The sequence below is a fragment of the Lutra lutra genome, chromosome 18 (genome assembly GCF_902655055.1).
Source record: "Lutra lutra chromosome 18, mLutLut1.2, whole genome shotgun sequence".
Taxonomy (NCBI): Eukaryota; Metazoa; Chordata; class Mammalia; order Carnivora; family Mustelidae; genus Lutra; species Lutra lutra.
In genome coordinates, this window is record NC_062295.1 from 8660327 (window position 1) to 8680018 (window position 19692).

At 52.4% G+C, this 19692-nt stretch overlaps 1 protein-coding gene across 8 annotated transcripts in view; it reads left to right on the forward strand.

Annotated features, from left to right (window-relative positions):
* Positions 1–1398: 1398 nt before the first annotated feature.
* CIITA (class II major histocompatibility complex transactivator) overlaps positions 1399–19692 on the forward strand; it is a 46319-nt gene continuing 28025 nt past the window's right edge. The window contains exons 1-3 of one of the 8 annotated variants that reach the window (XM_047713371.1): positions 9721–9756; positions 10076–10290; positions 12770–12844. Coding sequence is in view for 4 of the 8 variants with exons in the window: in XM_047713368.1 (XP_047569324.1) it covers positions 1447–1729 (283 nt within the window). In the remaining 4 variants the exon portion in view is untranslated. Of the gene's footprint in view, positions 1730–9575; positions 9808–10075; positions 10291–12769; positions 12845–19692 lie in introns of those variants that run through there. The other 7 variants (XM_047713369.1, XM_047713374.1, XM_047713373.1 and 4 more) reach the window with 7 other exon arrangements.

The following is a 19692-nucleotide window of genomic DNA, read 5'->3' on the forward strand; positions in this document are numbered from 1 at the left end:
TCTTCTGTGCCTTTAGGTAGTTGTTTTTTTGTCTTTTGTTTTTTGTGTCCCCCCCCAACCCCCATCCCAGAGTTGTTAGTTGTCATCTGTGGTAGAGTTGCTCAGAAAGGAGCTACTTGGGTATACTGAAGTTGAGATCCTTATTTGTCTCACTTAAATGAACAAGCAAATGGGCCCATCTGAGAGATGGTAGAGCTGAGGCCAGGCTAGGAAATGAGATCACCGATGTGTTTCAAAATGATAAGAGAAAACAACCAGTTATGACCAAAAAAAAAAAAAAAAATTGGATTGGGAACTTTTTTTAAAAGCATCATTTATTTATTAGAGAGAAAGACAGAATCTCAAGCAGACTCCACACTGAGCACGGAGCCCAGTGCCGGGCCAGATCTCACGATCCTGAGACCATGAACGGAGAGGAAACTAAGAATCAGATGCCCAAGAGACTGCATTGCCCAGGCACCCCTGGGTTGGGAAATTCCCGAATAGAATCCTCAAATAGACAGTCTCCCACACAAAGCCTCTGTTTTGTACATTAGGAAATCTGAGTTAGTTATTTGCATACAGTTAGTGCTTACTAGGTCTAGCGCTAAGCCCTTTCAATATTCAATTCATTCATTCAATTCAATGCATTATCTTTTTTAATCCTCAGGTAAACTTAATGAGGGTGGATAACTTTCCCCGGGAGATTTTTGCTAAGGAGGGGACTGAGGTTTAGTGAGGGTAAGCCCAAGGTGACAGTCGTGTGCATGACCAACAGTAATAATAGTAATAACAATGGTTCATCTTTCTTGAACCATTGTCATGCTGTAGGTAATGTGCTAGGTGCTCTGCAGACATTATCTCATTTAATTCTTCCAACGACTCTATGAGGTCAGGGCTGTGATCATCACTCGTCTAACTGGGCGTTGAGGACGATGATCATCGTCCAACCTTTTCAGGTGGAGGAATGGGGGCTGGGAAGAGTTTGAGCAAGTTGCTCAAGTTCATATAATTAGGAAGCAGAGCTGGGATTTCAACCCCGGCAGACTGGCTCCAAAGCCAACTCTTTTTAACCTCTACGCCCCGACTGCCTTCTTGCAGTGATAAAACTTCTGAAAAGGACCATCACTGTGTAAGTTCCCAGAGAGGCAAGTTCGAGTCCCCTTTAGAGAATACCAGACTGGATCAAATGGAAACGCGCAGGCTGGGGCTGCTCTGACCCAGGCATGTGGGCGGTCCCAGCCAATAGCGGTGGGGTCCGAATGAGCCCGAGCACCCATTTCCAACCAGATGTCAGGCACCCCAGCCTACGACATAAATGAGGAAACCTGCCCAAGCAGGAATTAACGGCACCCAACTGCAGAGTTTCCCTCATCCTGTTTTTCACTTCATGTTTTGGATGCTGCAGTCCGGGTGAGCAGAGATCCTAGGCTTTGGTTCAGGCAGCTGGCCTGCCTCCGAGCTGCCATGAACCACTTCCAGAGCATCCTGACGCGGGTCCAGATGCTGCTGTCCGGCCGTCGGCCGAGTCAGGTGCAGGCCCTCCTGGACCACATGCTGGAGAAGGAGCTCCTGTCCCGGGAGTACCACTGTGCCCTGCTCCTCGAGCCAGATGGCGAGGCCCTGGCCAGGAAGATCTCCTTGACCCTGCTGGAGAGAGGAGACCCAGACTTGGCCCTCTTGAGGTGGGCGTGGAGTGGGTGGCAGCTCCCGGTGGCCGAGAGGGACCCTGGCTCCAAGGACCATGGTGGTAAGTCAGCTTCCCCTTCGCCCAAGTAGCAATGATTGGCCGTAGGCAGTGCATGGATGGGTTTTTCCTCCTCTCTGAAAGGAGGGTCCTTATGCTCATCCCTATCCCCAGATGCGAAGGCAGAGCCGGATAGGAGTCAGGGCCTCTGAGGAGCTGGCGGGAGCAGCAAGTGCTCCAAGGACCCGGTCTATGATCCTTGGTATCCTGGAGCCCACACAGCACCCTTCCCGCTCTGCGTAAGAAAAGACCATCCCAGAGGCATGCAAACAAACGGCTGCTTGATTTACACTCTGAGTGGCCTTAATGTGTCAGGCACTGTGCTGGGGACCGGCTGGGGGCTACAGATGCACTCCTGTCTGCCAGGGGCTCACGGTCCAGTGGGGAAGACGGCTTCAGGCACCCGGTGGGGTTGAACACGGAGAAACCAGGTGCCAGAGAGAGGACAAGCCAGGAAGCTGGAGGACAGAGAATACTCTGTGGGCACATGTACGTGCGTCTGTGGTGTGTGCGCCCGTGTGTGCATGTGCACATGTGTGTGCGTGTACGCCTGTACATCAGCGAGAGACAGAAATCGAAAGGGTGAGACAGAAAAGAGAGAAGGAGGGAGACAGAGACTGAGAACAGGAACCCGTTTAGGGAAAAGAGAGGAAGAGTGTCTTACTTTTAGGGCATTGACGACACTTGACGCATCTTCCATCGGAAAAATGAGCCCTCACCAAGGTGCCCCCACCCACGCCCCGGCCCCGCAGACCGTGTAGGTCTTCCTTCCCTGTTGCAGAGGTTCTCGCTCTGTTGCCAACAACGTTCTTCCTAAAGAAGCAGGTCTGCTCTGCCTCCTGCTCCACCCAGATCTGGGCTTTCCCAATTTTATGACAGATCGCCGCAGATTCTAGGCATTCACGGTCTCCTTATGGTTTCGGAGTTACTTGAAGTGGGAGAGGATCGCGATGATTCACGTTGATTGAGTATTGGCCACATGCCTGGTCCCAACTAAGCACACAGCAGCCTTCAGTTCTAACCGAATGAAGGAAACCCAGATGTGCCCCCCACCCAAGGTGACCCCACCACGGGTCCCCAGGTGGGAGGTGGTGGAAGCTGGATTTGAAGGCAGACAAACTTCATCCCCAACCTGGCTTTGAGGAGTGAAAAGCCTTCTGATGGTCTTGATCGGGTTACTGGAGGGTGGAGGGGTGTATGTGTTTCTCCCACTCTTCTGCTCAGACGTGGATTTACAGAGGGTTGGTTTTCCTCCTGGTTAAGTTCTCGCCCAGATGGTGTCTGTTGGTTTCTTGGACATGTCTCTTACTCTCCCCCTTTCCCACCTGAATGACCTCCCTGATTTCTTCATGGGGGTGCAGGCAGCCTGTGTGGTCTTGACGGGGTGGAGAAGCCACTCTGGGATGGCAAGGGTCGGTTGGGGGGAAGTCATCTCTGCCCTCCTTCCCTAAAAATGGCACGCTCCTTGCTCCTTTATGGGGAGGCTGCCGACACCTCAACACCCCACCCCCTGTCTGCTGGTTCCTGTTATTTAACTCAGTTTCCTCCCTAGGGGTGTCATATTTTTGTTTCTGAGCCCTTGTGACTCTAGAAAGGGAACTGGGCTCAGTGACATGGTCTATAGCGGGGTGGGAGACAGAGAAGAGCAAGGCGCCCCCTCTCCCTACCCTTTCTTCCTGTCCTCCAGCTCAGCCCCCCAACCTGACAGGGCTACAAGGTGTGCCGCTGTGATAGAGGACAGAGGGAGCAGCCTTCTTAGGGGAAGAGGGAGAAGGGGAAGGGCATTGTGTGCTTTGTAAAGAAAGGGCCCTGACTCTGGTTTCAACGGGGGTTCAGAAGAGGAAATCACCCTGTGAAGGTTTTGTAACTCTCTCCACAGCCCTTAGTGATCTTCACTCTCCACTGGCTCCCCATCACTGAGAGAAGAAGCCAAATCCAGACAGTGGCCCACAAGGCTCATCACAGACGGACTCTCCGTCTCTCATCCCCTACTTCTGCTCATCTCCTCCAGCCACACTAGCAACCCCACTATCCCTGGGACAGGCCTGGCACGCTCTCTACCACAGGACCTTGGCATGTGCTTTTCCTACTACCTGGAACATTCTTCTCCAGATAGCCTCTTGGCCTTCCTGCTTAGCTCTTTGCTCAGATTTCACCTTCTCAGCAAGGCCTACCCCGAGCATCCCCTTTAGAACTGCGGTCCCCACATGTGGGGAGGCTCAATCAGTTAAGCATCTGCCTTCAGCTCAGGTCCCAGGGTCCCGGGATCGAGTCCTACATTGGGCTCCTTGCTCAGTGGGGACCCTGCTTCTCCCTCTGCCTGTCACTTCCCCTGCTTGTGTTCTCTCTCTCTCTGACAAGTAAATAAATAAAATCTTAAAAACATAAAAAAAAGAATTTCAGGTCCCCATCCACACTCTGAGCCCACCCCCCTAGACTGACGTTTTCACCTTCTATATACTTTAGTTTTGTGTTATGTTTGTCGTTTGTTGTCTGCTCTCCCACTAGGAAACAAGCTTCACGTGGGCAGGGATCTGTATTTTGATCATATCGTATCCCAAATGCCTAGCACAGTGCCTGGCGCTGGGTAGGTGTGTGATGTCGATTGTTGAATGTTTGATGGTCGCATGGATGGAGGGAGGGAGGGAGGGAGGGATGACTGGGTGAGTGGATGACTGGGTGAGTGGATGATTGGGTGAGTGGATGACTGGGTGAGTGGATACCACCATTATTTTCACTTTACAGAACGGCAAACTGAGGCACAGAGAGGTTAAGAGATGGCCTGCGAAGGGGACTATTGGGTGTCCCAAAGCCAGAGCTACTGCTGCACTTTCTGCTTGGCTGTTTCTTCTAAACAACCCAAGGGATACCGTAAATCTACCCAAAGCAGGTTAACCATCTTCAAACTGAAACTAGGCCTGAAACTTCAAACTGATTCCGAAGTCACCTTTGACTACCATGGTGCCTTGGTGCGGTTGTGCAGAATGCCTACGTCTGGGGCTGCGACCCTGGAGGTCCGACTCTGCTACCTGAGGCATCATGGGCGCATCCAATCCCAGGCAAGCTCTGGGGATGGGGGGAGGCCTGAGAGTCCAGATCTTTGTCCTGACACAACCCGGCAGCTTCCCTGGGGAATCAGAGCAAACATCCGGGGCACTCTTTGGTGACAGTAGGTAGCAGTGCATGTCAGGCGGTCTGGGGACAGAGAAGAGGCGGCGAGGTTGGCAGTGATGGAGAAGGACCAGGCTGGACACTGGAGAGCTCTGGGTGTGAGGCCACACTCTGCTTCTTATAAACCATGTGACCTCGGCCCTGTGACGGACCACTCTGACCCTCTGTTTCTTCATCTTGAGCATAGGCGTGGTGATATAAAGCCCTCAGGGCTAGAGTGAGGGTTAAATTAAGTGAGATGGTAGCTGGAAACTTATCTAAGGCAGTGCTTGGCCTTGGATAGGTAACTCTAGAGAGGTCACAGCAGGGAGAATTGGACAAGGAAGAATAAACCAGGGGTTTGAGGTGCAGAGAAAACAATTGTGTCTACAGTCTCACTGGGAGGCCACACAGAATATTTAGGTACAACTACTCATGCAAAACACAATGCTGAGGGCTTGGGTGCTGTGTATATCTGAGAAGTGCATCAATGGACCCCCCACCATTGGGCTGGTACATGGTCTCTGCCCTCACACTGCCTGAGTGCCAGCCATAGCTGCCTAATTCCAAGGACTGTGGCTATGAGCTCTTTCTGGAACAACTCTGGGCCTCAGTTTTCCTCATCTGTAAAATGGCAGTGATAATGGTACCCAGTGACCATTATCTAATGTAGGGTGCTTGCATTTCCAGCAAGGAGAGAATGGATTCTGACCCATCGATGTCAGGGCTGGTGTTTGGGCAGCTACGGCCCCAAGGTGACAGCCGGCTTGGGTTTGCTAATGGAAGTTTGCCCAGCGGTGCCTTTGGGCATGGGTTCTCAGAAGCCGTAGAAATCTCCCCACCTCCCAGTCCCTGAGATGTTTTATTTTATTGTTTGCTTTGGCTCTCTCTCGTTATTTGGCCACTTTAGGTTTTCGTGATGCATTATATTTGGCCACAAGGACTCTGTTGTAGGAACCATAGAACAAAGTCTCCCTCTAGGATGTTGCCTGATTTATTGGAAAGGAAGGGACGTGCCTCACGCTGCCAAATGTTTCCTCTGGCTTCCTTCCTCATTTGGCACCTAGCCCCGGAGCCTGGAACTCAGACAGGAGAGGCTCTGTGCCCTCCCACCTGCCTCTTTCTCTTCCCAAGACCTGTTCCTGCTCCGATCTGGGGGGGAGCCTACTCTGCCTCCTGGAAGGAGACATGCTGGAGGGAACGACTGTCGTCCATTCACCTTGGACGGCTTCCCCGCCAGCCAGACCCACTTCATCGTCATCCCCAGGAGCCGCAGAAGGAAAAGCACTTGCACCCGGAAGTTGGCACTTCCCCATGGGTTTTCCCAGGCTGACCAGTGTCCTCTACCATTCTCTGCTTGGCTCCAAGCCGGGCACCTGACCCAACCAGAGCCGGTTTCTGTTCTCTGTTGCCGTTACCTTAAGCAGCTTACCGGTGTCCTTCCTTGGGATCCATTCCTCTCTCTGGGCACCTGCCCAGCCACTTACCTGCCTGCCCTCAAACTTACCTGATCTACTTATCCACCTACCAATATCTACTTATCAACCCATCTTTTTTTTTTTTTAAAGATTTTATTTATTTATTTGACAGACAGAGATCACAAGTAGTCAGAGAGGCAGGCAGGGAGAGAGGAGGAAGCAGGCTCTCTGAGGAGCAGAGAGCCTGATGTGGGGCTCGATCCCAGGATCCTGGGATCACGACCTGAGCCAAAGGCAGAGGCGTTAACCCACTGAACCACCCAGGTGCCCCTCAACCCATCATCTTATATGTTTTCCACTTACACACATTTACCAATCAATCTATCTAACCAATTATAGTTTTACGTATCAATTTATCTACCTGCCTCCCTACCAACTCATTTGCTCCTGTCTTCACTGACTTCTAGGTCTGCGTTCTTACGCACCTTCCTATGGGCCTCATTTGGATACATACCGGTTTTATTGTATCTAGTCACCTACATCTCTACTCACCTCATTCCCTTCCTTCCTTACACTTCTTCCCTCCTCCTTAATCATTGTCTTAGCCCCCACTAGGGATCATGGTGGTCACCCAAAAGCATCAGAAAAGGTAGTTACAACCTAGGGAAGAGGGGGGACCCTTCACCATTGGGAACCTGAGCCTGCCTTGATCGTGCTAATCCAAACTTGGGTTCTTTCATTCAAAAAATCTTGGAGTAGTGTGACTTTTAAGGAAGAAAAGAAATCACTGGGTCCCAGACAGTAGCAACCTCATGATCTAATCCAAGGCAGCACAGTCTCTACTTCTGAAATGGGAAGTTCACCCATGCATTGCCAAGTACAAGGCAACAAGTTTTCTAAAAATGAGTAAAGCCCAAGATTGATGTTATGTGGGAGGGTGCTGAAAGCAAGAACTCAGGCCTTGAAGGATGGCTAAAATAGAGCCCGACGGGGAGAAGGCAGGAGCTCAGCCTTGCACGAGCAGAGGTACCCACCTAGGGTGAGCTGGTCTATCTGGGGACACCGCAGCCAGGGATGACAAGCGTGCTCAGAAGAGAAGTTTCCCCCACGTCCTTCCCTTGGGACTTCACAGAGGACCCCACCTGGCAACTTGCTCAATGCTTCTCCTGGTAACCAGTGGTTTGTCCTGCTGGATCCTGACTGCAGGCAAAGAAATTCACATGCTCAGGGCAAGGCTGGCTTGAGGAGCCACCGAGAGGGCTTCCTAATCAGGAGGGAATTGATTGTATTCAAAGCAGCCCCCGGGCCGGCTTGGGAGAATGATCACCATCTCGGAGGGAGGGAGTTTCGAAGAGGACCACCAACAGGAGGAAGGATGTTTTCATAGAGGCAAATCCAGGGCTCAGCTCAGCCCCTCTGCTCTGCTCCTTGCCCTGCCCATGCAGGAGGCTTGGCATTCTAGTTCTGCTATAATGCTAGCCTGCCCAGTCTTCATCTCTTTGTTTCCGCTGCCCCTGCTGAAATTCAGACCCCATCAGCTCCTGGCTGGGCACCCCAATGGCTCCTCCTCGGTGTCTCTATGGGGTGGGGGGGGCCCTCCTTGTGCTAATCCACAGCTTCTGGCATCTGCCAAACACGCAGCCTTGTACATGTCAGCACCCAGCTCAGAGACCTGTTTGACACATGCATGGTCAGGTTTGGTTCTTGAGTATGGGGTCTGGGGGCGTCAGGGGGGTGGGGGTCAGTGAGGATGTGGAAAGACCAGGTGGCAAAGATGAGGTCAGACCTAGTGAGAGATGATGGCACCTAGGCAGGTGCACCCCGGTCTGAGTCACTCTCATTGCCAACTCTGCCCTGCCATGAACCCAATTCAGAACTACCTCGGTCGTGGCCTTCAGAACTGGCTGCCTCTGAGGACAGCAAGGGTCTCTCATAAGGGACCTTGAGACTAGTGAGCGGGCAGGTGCCTCTCCCTTGGCACCAGGTCATGGGAAGATGAGATTTCTTGAGATTTCTAATATTTGTCCTGTCTTGTTGTATTAGCCTCACAAGGCAAGACTGTGTTTCAAATTGACTATCAGCATTTCCCATGTGTCTGCCTACTTCCTCCCTGGGCCTTCTAAAAGCAGGGACTGTTTCAAAATAACCACGTTACAAAGATAGGCATCATTATCTTTATTTCGTAGGTGGGGAAACCGAGGCCCACACAAGGGAAGTGAGGGGTCCAAGGTCATGCACCTGCTAGTAACAGCAGGGGCTTGATGCCAGCTCCTCAGACTCCCAACCCAGTGCTCTTTCAGTAAAAATGAAGGAAGGAGGACCTCGTCATTGCTTCCCAAACTTCATTCATTCCAGGTCAGCTTACAACTTCTGTACTATTATTTACTCGACAGGTGTTTTTTCAAAACACTCACATTTTTTTTTTTTAATTCAACTTTATTTTCCAAGGAAGTTTATGCCCACCATAAGTGAAAGGTATGCCACCCACTGAAGTGCACTGTGAAACGGGAAGGCGGGGCAGTGTTTACACAAGACAAGTCAAATGCTGTTGTCTGGCTGAAGGCTTGTAACTAGGGATGGCTTTCTGGGAAACAGGGATGTACCCTGCATTCCAAGAGGTGTTAAAGACCTATTAGCTTGACAAACAGTTTCCCCCAGATGCCATCAGGAGCATGGGTAGAGACTTGCAGAGGCACTAACTTTCTCCCTGTGGGTCACCCCAAACCATCTGGCTGTAAGTAGACCGCATCTGGGATAACATTGTTTTATGTGGCATTCAACATTCTGGTCCAATGTCTTGGAATAAAAATCACAAGTGGACCATACGTGATCATCGGGGCAATTCCGGGCAGTTTGGTGTGGGAGGAAAATGGAATCTTGGAAACCTGCTGGACCCCAGCTGAGGGGCCCAGCTTGTTTTGAGGTATCTGGGGGGCTCTGATCCCAGCCCCGTAGTGCAGAAGAGGGCAGGAATTGGCAGTTGGTACCAGTGAGGCTCCACTGGGGTCACCATGATTTCAGAATGTCATTTTGTCAAAGGTTGGTCCCTCTAGAAGAGACAACTCAGTCTTCTGTGGTTACCCTGTTTGGTCCACAACAAGGAACTGAAATTACCATAAGAGGTACGGGGAGGGTTTAAGGGAGTGTGGGCAAATTAGAGAGTTTTAGACAGAGAAATGCGACAGCTTGACTCCACTTCACGGAGGGGAGAGTTTTCTGTTGGTCCCTTGCTTGCTTCCTTTGCATGCTGGCTTAGTCTTGGTGGGCTCCTGACTTGTATAGGTGGATAAGCTGGAGATGAAACTGTCTGCTCCTGAGCTAGGCATTCAGAAGCATCGTTGGACAGGCTGAGGGCCCCAGGGGGAGCTGCCTGACTCCCAAAGCCGCTGCCCCACGGGGTCTCCCACACCATGCGTTGCTTGGTTCCACGCCCTGCGGGGTCCTACCTGCCAGAGCCCCAAGGTAAAAGGGGGGGGGGTGAAGGAAGTCCGGGTCTGAGAAGGCTTCTTTAGGGTAAGGTCTCCGCTGGCCCCACCATCTCTGAACTGGGGCGTGGGGGCAGAGAGAGGGGTCCTTGTCCTATCGGGGCTGTTGGGAAAAGTAAGGTGGTTGATTATTTCCTTCCACTTGAGGGACATTCAGATTGGCCCAGGTGCCTGGCATGTGAGAGCACTTTATCAGCGCTGAAGGGTTCTAGAGGGCCAACTTGCAGGAGGCGTGTCGTTTGCGCGCTCAGTGTTGATGGCTCAGCTCAGCCAACCACAGGTCCTCTCTCTACCAGGTAAACACAGAGGGGTGCCCTTGAAGGACAGGATCCCTGCCAGCCCTCACCCCATTCCCCCAGAAGAAGCAGGAAAATCAAAGCTGGAGTCCTGGGTGTAGCTGCTGAGCCCCAGCTGGCTGGACAGATGCTCACCTCTCCCCAGTTTCTGAATTCTGTTTGGGGGGAGAAGTGGGGGCAAGGAGACGGATGGCCCCGGCTCTGAAGTCAGCGCGGTGGGTTTGAATCCTAGCTGCTTGCTGGCTGGGTGGGATGTGATGCAGAATATGTCCCCAACCGTCTTTGAGGCTCTCTTCCTGGGCTGTTAAAAACTCTATGACAGGGTAATGGTGAGGAACCAAAGTCCAGCACACTGCTGGGCACACTGTAGGAACCAAATATCATCATAGAAACCCAGCATTGCTGGTGTCACTGTGTAGTGCGTTTTGGAGGGATGAGACTCCTGTCCTCAGACACCGGTGAGATGTCTTCCTCTGGACCCACACATTGATGGCATGTCTGCCAGTTCTGCTGGATAGAGCTTGTGAGGAGTTTTGATGGGGAAGGAGAGGTCAGGAGTGACCTCGACCCACCCCTTCAATTCCAGACAGGAACTCCAAGCCTGGGAAGGGAAGTGCCTTCCCCACAGTCTCATGGTGGGTGGCGCTGGGGTCAAGGACCTCCGGAAGAGGAAAAGGCAGGAGGAATGTAGTCCCAGGGATGTGATGGCTTGCCAAGGCTGAATTTCCAGCCCACAAAGGTCCCGGAGGCATTTTCTCTTGCCTCTGGAGGGCATTTGGCTGCCCAGGAGGGCATGGCTCATTGAGCAAGTCTCTGGGTCCGCGTTGCCTGTAAGGGTGGTTTGCCACCTTCATAGCTGGGCTGAGCTAGAGAGACATGGAGGCCACCCCAAAGCCAGCGTGAGCAGCCCACAAGTCAGTGCTTGCAAATGGCATGCCCCCGGGCATGCTGGCTCCCCAGAAGCAGGGGACTGGCCATTTCCAGGAGCTGATGGACGCTCCGGGAGTGCCCATGAGTGTTGGGATGTGAGCTGGGTGCTTGGGAGAAAGCACGTGGTGGGTGCAGCAAGCCTGCTTACTCCCCAGCTTGGCCCAAATCCCGGTGCTGAGAGAAAGTGAAAGAGAAAAAGGACGCCTGTAGGGGGGTGAGGTGGGGTGGCTGGCCAACAGACCCGCCCCAGCCCCAGTCTCGCTGCAGCCCCAGAGCGGGCAGGAAGGAGAGGCCACTGGGAGCAAGCGGGACTCCGGGGAGCGGCGGTACGTGACCAGGGCTCCCCACCCTGCACCCCAGAAAGTCTGCTGGGCAATCGAGCTCAGAGGCTGGTAGCTGCTTTCTTGAGGTCACACAGGAAAGCTGGGAGGAACGGAAAGGGCGCGTGCGGAGTGTAGACCCGGGAAAGTCCGCGTTTGCAGCATCCCTAGCCTGGAACACAGGGACCACGCGGCACGGAGTCGGACCGCGGCGCAGGGTCGCGGGGCCCAGAGTGCGGGGCGAGGGGAGGCCGGAGGGAGGCAGAGGGCTGCTGGCACTTCAGGGGCGCGGGAGGAGCGTGTGGAGCGGAGCGCAGCGTGGGAGCCAAACCCAGGACTCACACACCCTCTGTGACTCCTAGAGTCTGGAGAGCCGCTGTGGGGTGCGCCTTAGAGAGGAACACACAGGTCCCTCTATGGGGACTCTGGTCTCTGGCCACCCTTCTCTGAGCCTGTTTTCCAGTTGGATCATAGCACCACTCTGACCCAGCAGTGCAGGTTTCTGGCCCTTGGGTGGGGGGTGCCTTGCAGAAAAGCTTATGAGGGGGCCCCGACATTTACTGGGCGCCCTGGGGAAATCCTCACATCTCTCCCCCTGGGAGGCTAACCTGAAAAAGAACAAAGACCTTGATTTGGGTTCTCAGAATTGCAATTCAAGGAGCGCAGGAAAGCATCTTGCTCCGTGTGGGGAAAGCCGGGGGGGGGGGGGGGGGGTTTATGAGAAAGAAGGAGGGGGTGATGACATGATTTAGGTGAAGAAGAGCAGAGAAGAAAAGGCCTGCTAATGTGGTGCTGACTGGTTGAGCCCCTTCTATTGATTATCTTATTGTTTTGTTGGTGCTATCGAATGAAACTGACCCTTGGAGGTATGGACTCTCCTGTCTCCTGAGCAGCTGCTTGTAAAACAATTGTAAAAGCAATTGCCAGTTCAAGAATTCATTAGTTAGAAAGGAAAATGGAACTTTAAAACGGAGTCTCTTATGGTTTTTTTTTTTTATTTTATACAATTCCAAGCCTCTCTTCGATCATCTGGGGTGGGGGTGGGGCACAGCTTTCTGGGATGGCTTTGACAGGGCTGACATCTCCACCTCCCTTTGGGGTCCCGAGCCCCGTCTTCCAAGGAGAGAAACCAAGGAACCCCAGAAACAGGTGGTGGGGGTAGGTCTCTGGGGACGCAGAATGCCAGAATTGGAACTGCCATGTCTAGCTCCGCCTTAAAGCCCACAGCTCTCTTCTGAGTCCCACGTCCTCCCCCCATCCAAGGTGTCACAGAGCAGGAGATAGACGCCCAGCTGTCCCCAGCGTCCCACTTACAATTGCAGCCAGGCGTTCCTAACTTTGGCAAGGCGCTCTCCATCCATGAAACCCCCCTCCACACCAACCCAGAAAAGAAACACTCCCAGCCAATCAGAAGGTTAAGGAAATTGGTGCTTCTTTGCTTTAGGGCCTGGTGGAGCTGAGACGGGGAGGGAGAGAGACCTCAGAAAATCATCACCTTCCAAACCCCAGGCTGCCTTAGGTAAGGACCTGGTCTCCAAAATCCCAGGATGTACAATGGAAAGATCCTTGGAGAGAACAGATGCAGGGGGTCCCAGGCTTCCGGTACAAGGGAGCCGCCTGTTTGGCATGAGGGCTCCTGGTCCCGCCCCTGGGCCCTGCCTGGGCTAAACCATTTATCTGGTGATTCCTATACCAGAGGCGCAGAGGTTATAAACATGCAGTGAAAGGCATTGATGTGGTCCAAACCCTGTTCTCTCACCATGTCACAAAACCTCCAGGGACTTCCCCAGGAGATTTGGTAACCAAGGTCACATAGTCAAGCTGTTGGTAGGGTCAAGATTTGAGTCCAAGTCTGTGGAGAGCCCAGTTCAGGGCCTGGACAGAGGCATGAGCCCCATATGCAGGGCAGGTCCTGCGTAGGCAGAGTCATCCGGATACAGTCTCCTGTCTGATGGCCGGGACCTGGTCCTACCTCTTGAGACCTCAGCCCCTGGTCCCTTGTGAAGAGTAGTCAGGAAATTAGCAAAGGGACTCAACAGCATGGCCCGGGGTCAATCCCAGGCAATCAGAGAAGTGGCCTGAGGAAGAGAGGGAAGCTTCTGGACTTGGCTTTCAGACTCGCCATCAGTCACCACGGATAAATGACTTCCGTCTCCGAGGTACATCTATAAGATGGCTAGTCTGGAAGCCCTTGGGCAAAGTCACCAAAAATACACCTGTGACAGGAGTAAGCATTATAGCTCCTGGAGGGATTGTATGGAAAGATCTGGGGGAGGGGGGGAGTTGTGCCTGGAAGGGAGGCTTCTAGACTTTGACACGTACCTGATGGGTGGTCCTCAGACAGTTCTCAAAGAGGTGTTAATTGACCCCCAGTCTCCCGGAGAGGAATAGATCCCTTGCTTTTCTGATTCTTTCTCTAGCCGCCTTCCCCATTTTTGTGGGGAGACATCTTTGACCACACTCACACTGGCTGGTGCTACTTTTTAACAGAGTGGTAGGCAGCTGACCTTATTGTGGCAACATTGTTTTGTTTTTAGTGGCAAGTGATGCTGGTTTTTCCCCACCATGGGAGGGAGTGATAGAAAGTTTCCTTTTTTTTTTTTTGTTTATAATGATAATATGAAATTTACCAACAAACCCATTTTAAGTATACAACTGAGCTGTGATAAATACGTTCCTACTGCTCTACAACCACCATCCCTCTCCAGAAACTTTTCATTGCCCCAAACTGAAACTTGGTCCCCAGGACCCGCGAACTCCCCATTCTGGCTCCCTCCCCCTGCCACCACTTTTCGCTGTTCTGTCTCTGGAGTTGACCACTCGAGGTGCCTTGTGTAAGTGGAATTCTATAGAATTTGTCCTTTTGTGACTGGCTTCTTTCATTGAGTGTGATGTTTCTGAGGCTTCTCCTTGTTGTAGCAGGTGTTGCCATGTCCTTCTTTTTTATGGCTCAGTAACATTCCAATACACAGGATTCCAATGTACAGAATGGTGTTTCTTTTTTTTTTTTTTAAGATTTTATTTATTTATTTGACAGAGAGAGATCACAAGCAGGCAGAGAGGCAGACAAAGAGAGAGGAGGAAGCAGGCTCCCCGCTGAGCAGAGAGCCCGATGCGGGGCTCGATCCCAGGACTCTGAGATCATGACCCGAGCCGAAGGCAGAGGCTTTAACCCACTGAGCCACCCAGGCACCCCCAGAATGGTGTTTCTGCATTCATCTGTTGATGGACACTTGAGTTGTTTATGCCTATTGTCTGTTACAAAGAGTGTGCTACGAACATCTGTGTACCGGTGTGTGTTTGATCACCTGCTTTCAATTCTGGTGGGTCTTCTTTTAACATAAATACATTTGTTTCTTTAAATAGTTAAGTCAAGGACAATATAAATTATGGCAAATTATGGAATAGGTGGTAGGCAGATCTGACCCAAAAGTTGTAAAGGGGACAGATGAACACCTGAAGTTTGAGAGACTGGACTGGGGGAAAGACCCAGTAGCAGCTGTAACCACCCAGGGTGTGAGGCTGGTGACAGCTCCATCAAGGGCACAGCGGTAGACAGGGACTCTTGGAAGGAGGAGAAGGAGAATTGAGGAAGATGTGAAGTCTGGTTCTAGGATTTTCAGCTGGGGAGAAGTGGAAAGGTGGCAGACATGGAGAGTCTGGAAGGGTCACTTGGGAGAAGGAGAATTGCAGACCTCCCAGGGCTCAAGAAAAGTCACCCCAGCAGTGGCGCGGAGTTTTCTTGGCAAGAGGAAAGTCAGGCTGTCTTGAAAATAAAACCCATTTTAATTCCGTACAAGGCCCGTGTGTGTGCAAGTGGGCATAAGAGGGTGCTCGTTTAAAAATATAGAATCTCTGGGAGTCGGGCCAGGCTGCCGTGTGCTTAGCACCCTTTCCAGGCAGTTTTGATTCACAGCCAAACCTGCCAATGGCTCGTCTCTGTCGCTGGATGCTGGCAGGCAGGGCTGGCCCATGGTTTGTGACTCAGACCCTCTAAAGCTCCCCTCACAGAGGGCCTGGCTTGGCCGCAGGTTGCTCATTCCCCTCCCCATCCCAATTCCTGGCTCAGGTTGTCTTCCAGGAGCGGGGCTTGGGGGAATCCCGTTGGACTCCTTTCCAGGTCACTGACTGCAGCTTGGAATGCTGGGGCATGCAGAGGGAAGGCCGCCTGGAGGTGGGAGAGGCCGGGACGGCTGGGAGGGGGCTGGCGCTCTGGACAAGCACCCACCAGGCCTCCTTCCCCAGTTGTAGCTCTGACTGCTGGGCTCCTGCCTTCTCATCTTGTGTCCCCCACCTTGAACCCCTCACCCCCGGTCACTGGCTGTCTGGGCACATGCTCCAGCTGAGGTGCTATCATGCAAATCCCAAAGGTTTTCCAAGTCTCAACGAGGTACATGTCCTCAGTGGGGGTCCAGACTAGATAGGTGGCTTGTCCCAGCTCTCAGAGGTGGAGGGTGAGGGGGTTTGTGGGGTTCTGTATGATCACCAGGACCCCTGGTGGAAAAACAGAATGAGCTTGCCTCCGGTGAGGTTCCTAGGAAGCAGACTGGACCCAGAATTGAAGATTTGCACATGGGAGGTTGATTGCAGAGGGGAAGTGAGGTGGGGACATGCAGGGAGAGGGAGGAGGCAGGACTGGGGTGCCAGCCATAAGTCTCTACAGGGGCTTCAGCCACACCCCTGCCCCCCCCCACAAAGGGCGCTGGAGCTGGGACAGCTCTCAGGGTTACTACAAATTGAGGCAACAGACCGGACCTTTGCACCCCACAGGTCCCAGTCATCAGACACGGGCTCCCCTTGGAGAAGGGGCGTGACTTGGAGCTATGCCCAGAGTTAGAAGCTGGGAGCCCCCTGCCCTCCAGCAGCTGATAGATGGGCACCTCGGCCTCAGCCCCTTCATGGGTTTCATCGATGTTGTAGCAGATGCTACATGTAACACATCACGCCAGTGAAAACTGTCAGGTCAGGGTAGCAGGAGGCCAAGGTCTAAACGCTCCTCCCGGGTTGCTTTTTAACCATACTCTGCAGCCCTCTTTCGGTAGGGGAGGTTGTGGGCCCTCCATCCCCTTTAGGCAGTGCCTCATGCTCTGAGATTTGCCTTCTGATGCGTTCGAGGTGCTTCCTTGTGTTTGCGTGTGCTCTTGGAACCTCTCCGCTGCGTTTTCAGGCGCCTGGATGTCCCCATGCATGTCTAGCTTGGGGCTCTCGGAGCTCCTTCTGTTTTTGACTGTGCGCTCTGAGCTACGTGGCAGGGCATGTGTCGGGTCTGTCGCTTCTGACCCTGCCTCCTCCTCCATGGGTCACGCTGGCTATCTTTGACTGCCCCTCCTTCAGCCACGGACACCCGGATGGCATCCATCCGCTGTCACCCCCAAACAATTCAGCGGGTCCTCTGTGGAGCTGTGGGAGCATTTCTTTGCAAGATCTATCCCCAGCCTGGAATGGTGAGGTTGTTGGACCTCTGCCTCCTTTGGTATTCAAACAGGCTCCAGGCTGTACACCAGGGTAGCCTGCACACAGAAGTCCACGGTTGCCAACCTTTGGCATCTTCCTAGCTTTCTACTTTTGACGAGCAGTGCACCATCTAGTGGCACCTTGGTTGTTTTTATTTGGAAACTTACATCATCGTAGCACTTTCTGGAAATGTCACTTTAGGCAAGGCAGAGCAACATAATGAGGGAGGCACTCTGCCAACCAGATGAGGTGGGTTTCACAACTGGGAGAGGCTGAGGAACTTACGTGAGGGCACATGGTTAGTGGGGAACTGGGATTTGAACCCAGAGCACGCAGTCCTAACCACTGTATTATTATCATCACAATTTGTCTCCCTCTTAAAATATCATCTGAGCCTGCTTTGCAAGTTTCTTGGCAGGGACTGTGTTTTAAACCTCTTGAGGGCCCCCTGGAGAATTGAGCCCAGTGGGGTTTGTTTGTTTGTTTGTAGGAGATGCTCAGTAAATCATTGTTTTTACAGATCTGGATGAAACCCAGTGCAGTATGTCTTTTATAATTTATCTGGAGGACAAAGATGCAAGGGAAGAGGAACTTTGTTCGACTAGCCCCACAGAGATAATGACTGGGGGTTGGTCACGGAAGATGAGGTCACCCTGGGCTCCTGGCTTCCTGCCACCATCTGACCCCCGGAAGCAGCTTGTCATGAGGTTGGGGAGAAAGGGGGTATTGGGAGGGGGGCCTTGGGGGAATATAGAGGGGGAAGGCTGACAAGCAATGAGGTATCTAGAATCTCAAAATAGCCTCACTGAGTGGGCTCCGCCCCCATTTGGTGAAACTAAGGCTAGAGGGTCCTCAAGGTCAAAGGCAGAGCTGGAACACAATGCCATTGTCTAGACCCACAGTTCCAAAGATCTTCATTCCTTCCTCAGGAGGAGAGGTAGAGTCAACACGCAAGGACGTATTTCTTCTCATGCTCTTTTCTCGCCGCGTAGGGCAATGCCGAAGAGTTTGGGGGTAGCAAAAGTGCCCCTTTCTCCCTCTCAGGGCCGCCCGAGACTCTCAAGGATACACTCCCTTGTCTGGGAACAGATCACCTGTTACATTGAGCCTAGCCTCATCATCCTCCTCTGTAAAATGAGTAGAATGAGGTTATCCATCTAGAGCATTTAGCACAGCTCCCAACACAGCACACTGCCCCCTGCGGGGAGGGACCACTGCGTCAGCAGGCACCAGCAGTCGTCAGGTTACTTAAGTAAGAGGTAGAACAGTTTGCTAATACTCGATTTCCCTCGGGGGAGAGAGAAATGAATTTATTCCAGAAAGCATTTTAATGCCGACGGTCTTTCAAAACCTGTGGTGTAGTACAAAGTGGGGACAGAAATGAAGTCCCAAGGGACTTTTGGTGGCCGGAAGATTAGGAACTTTTTCTCAACTTGGACGTGGAAGGTGGTAGCTCGGGAGGGAAGGGCGGATTCAAAGAGGACCTTCTAAAAATACTGCTCGTTTACCAAAAAGACACAGACCACTTCTCTGCTGTTCCCCCAGACTCCTTTCTCTCAAAAGGAGAAATCGTCTTGCCTCCTGTCACCAGGTGAGGGCACCTCCCTGTGGTGCCTGGGAACCCAGAGTGGTTGGAAGAACTGTGGCTTTGGGGCGAGGCCATTGGCTCAGATCCTACCCATCTTCTCTCAGCCTGTTTCTTATCTGAGCAATGGGATGAGCAATTCTTATCTTATCTGAGCAATGGGAAAACGAATCACAAATGTCTATGTTAGGCTGAGCAGAATCAGATCCTCACATCAGGTCATGCGGCACCCATGGATGCTAGTTCTGTATAACTTTTATGGATGGAGAGAGCCTGCCATGCATAGGAACCTGCTGGGGTCTGGGGACAGGTGAACTAGACAGACAGGGCTCCTGCCCTTCCAGGACTGTGTGATTTGCCCTGTGCGGTGGCAGCTGAAGGGGACTTGCCCTCTACAGTGGGGTGATTTGAGCCAACTCTGTCCCATGTCCCCTCTAGAGTGGCACATGGAGGAAAGAGTCCAGCCAGGGGCCTTTGAGGCAGTTCCTAAACATCTAGAGACACAGGGGACATGGTTGTAGGGACGCTGGGAGGACTCAAGCCAAGATATAAGTCAAGTTAGGCATGAATGGGAGGCACCGTGGCTTTGGGAGATCAAGACCAGGAGACTAGACTCCAGAAATGAGCCCCAGGTCTTCAGAGTCCTAACATAATGGGATTCCTTTGACTGTAGGTCTCCTGTGTGCCTCCAAGAGCCTCTCCTGGCCTTGCAGCGGTCCCACAAGGGAAGCTTCATTATCCTGACCTAGTAGTGGAAAAAATGATCCTCAGAGAGGGGAAGTCACTTGCTTAATGCCTCCTAGCCAGGATTCAAACTCAAACTCTCCAACCAGCTGACCTTGGACAAGCCATTTGATGGATGTGTTTGAGTATCCTCGTCTATCAAATGGGCATTAAATCCTGCCTTCTCCCTAAAGCTCTTTGGGAGCTCAGACGGGGGGGTGGGATGGAGGCAGAAGCCCATTACGAGCTGGAGATCCCATTCTACTCAAGACAGGTGCATAAAGTGTAGGGTTCGTCTTAGGGTAGCTGGAAGGGAGGTGCTGAGGTGTGTATGTTCTGGGTATCTGAGTGTGGATGTCATCTTCTTCTACCTTTGCTTCTTCATTTTCTTTGAAAGAGACAGTGCATGAGTGGGATGGTTGAAAGCAGAGGGGGAATGAGAGAGAGAATCTTAAGCAGGATCCATGCTCAGCATGGAGCCTAATGCAGGGCTTGATCTCAAGACCCTGAGATCACAACCTGAGCTGAAACCAAGAGTTAGATGCTTAACAGACTGAGCCACCCAGGCGTCCCAAGAGTAGACGTCCTCTTGTCTGGGTTTAGCC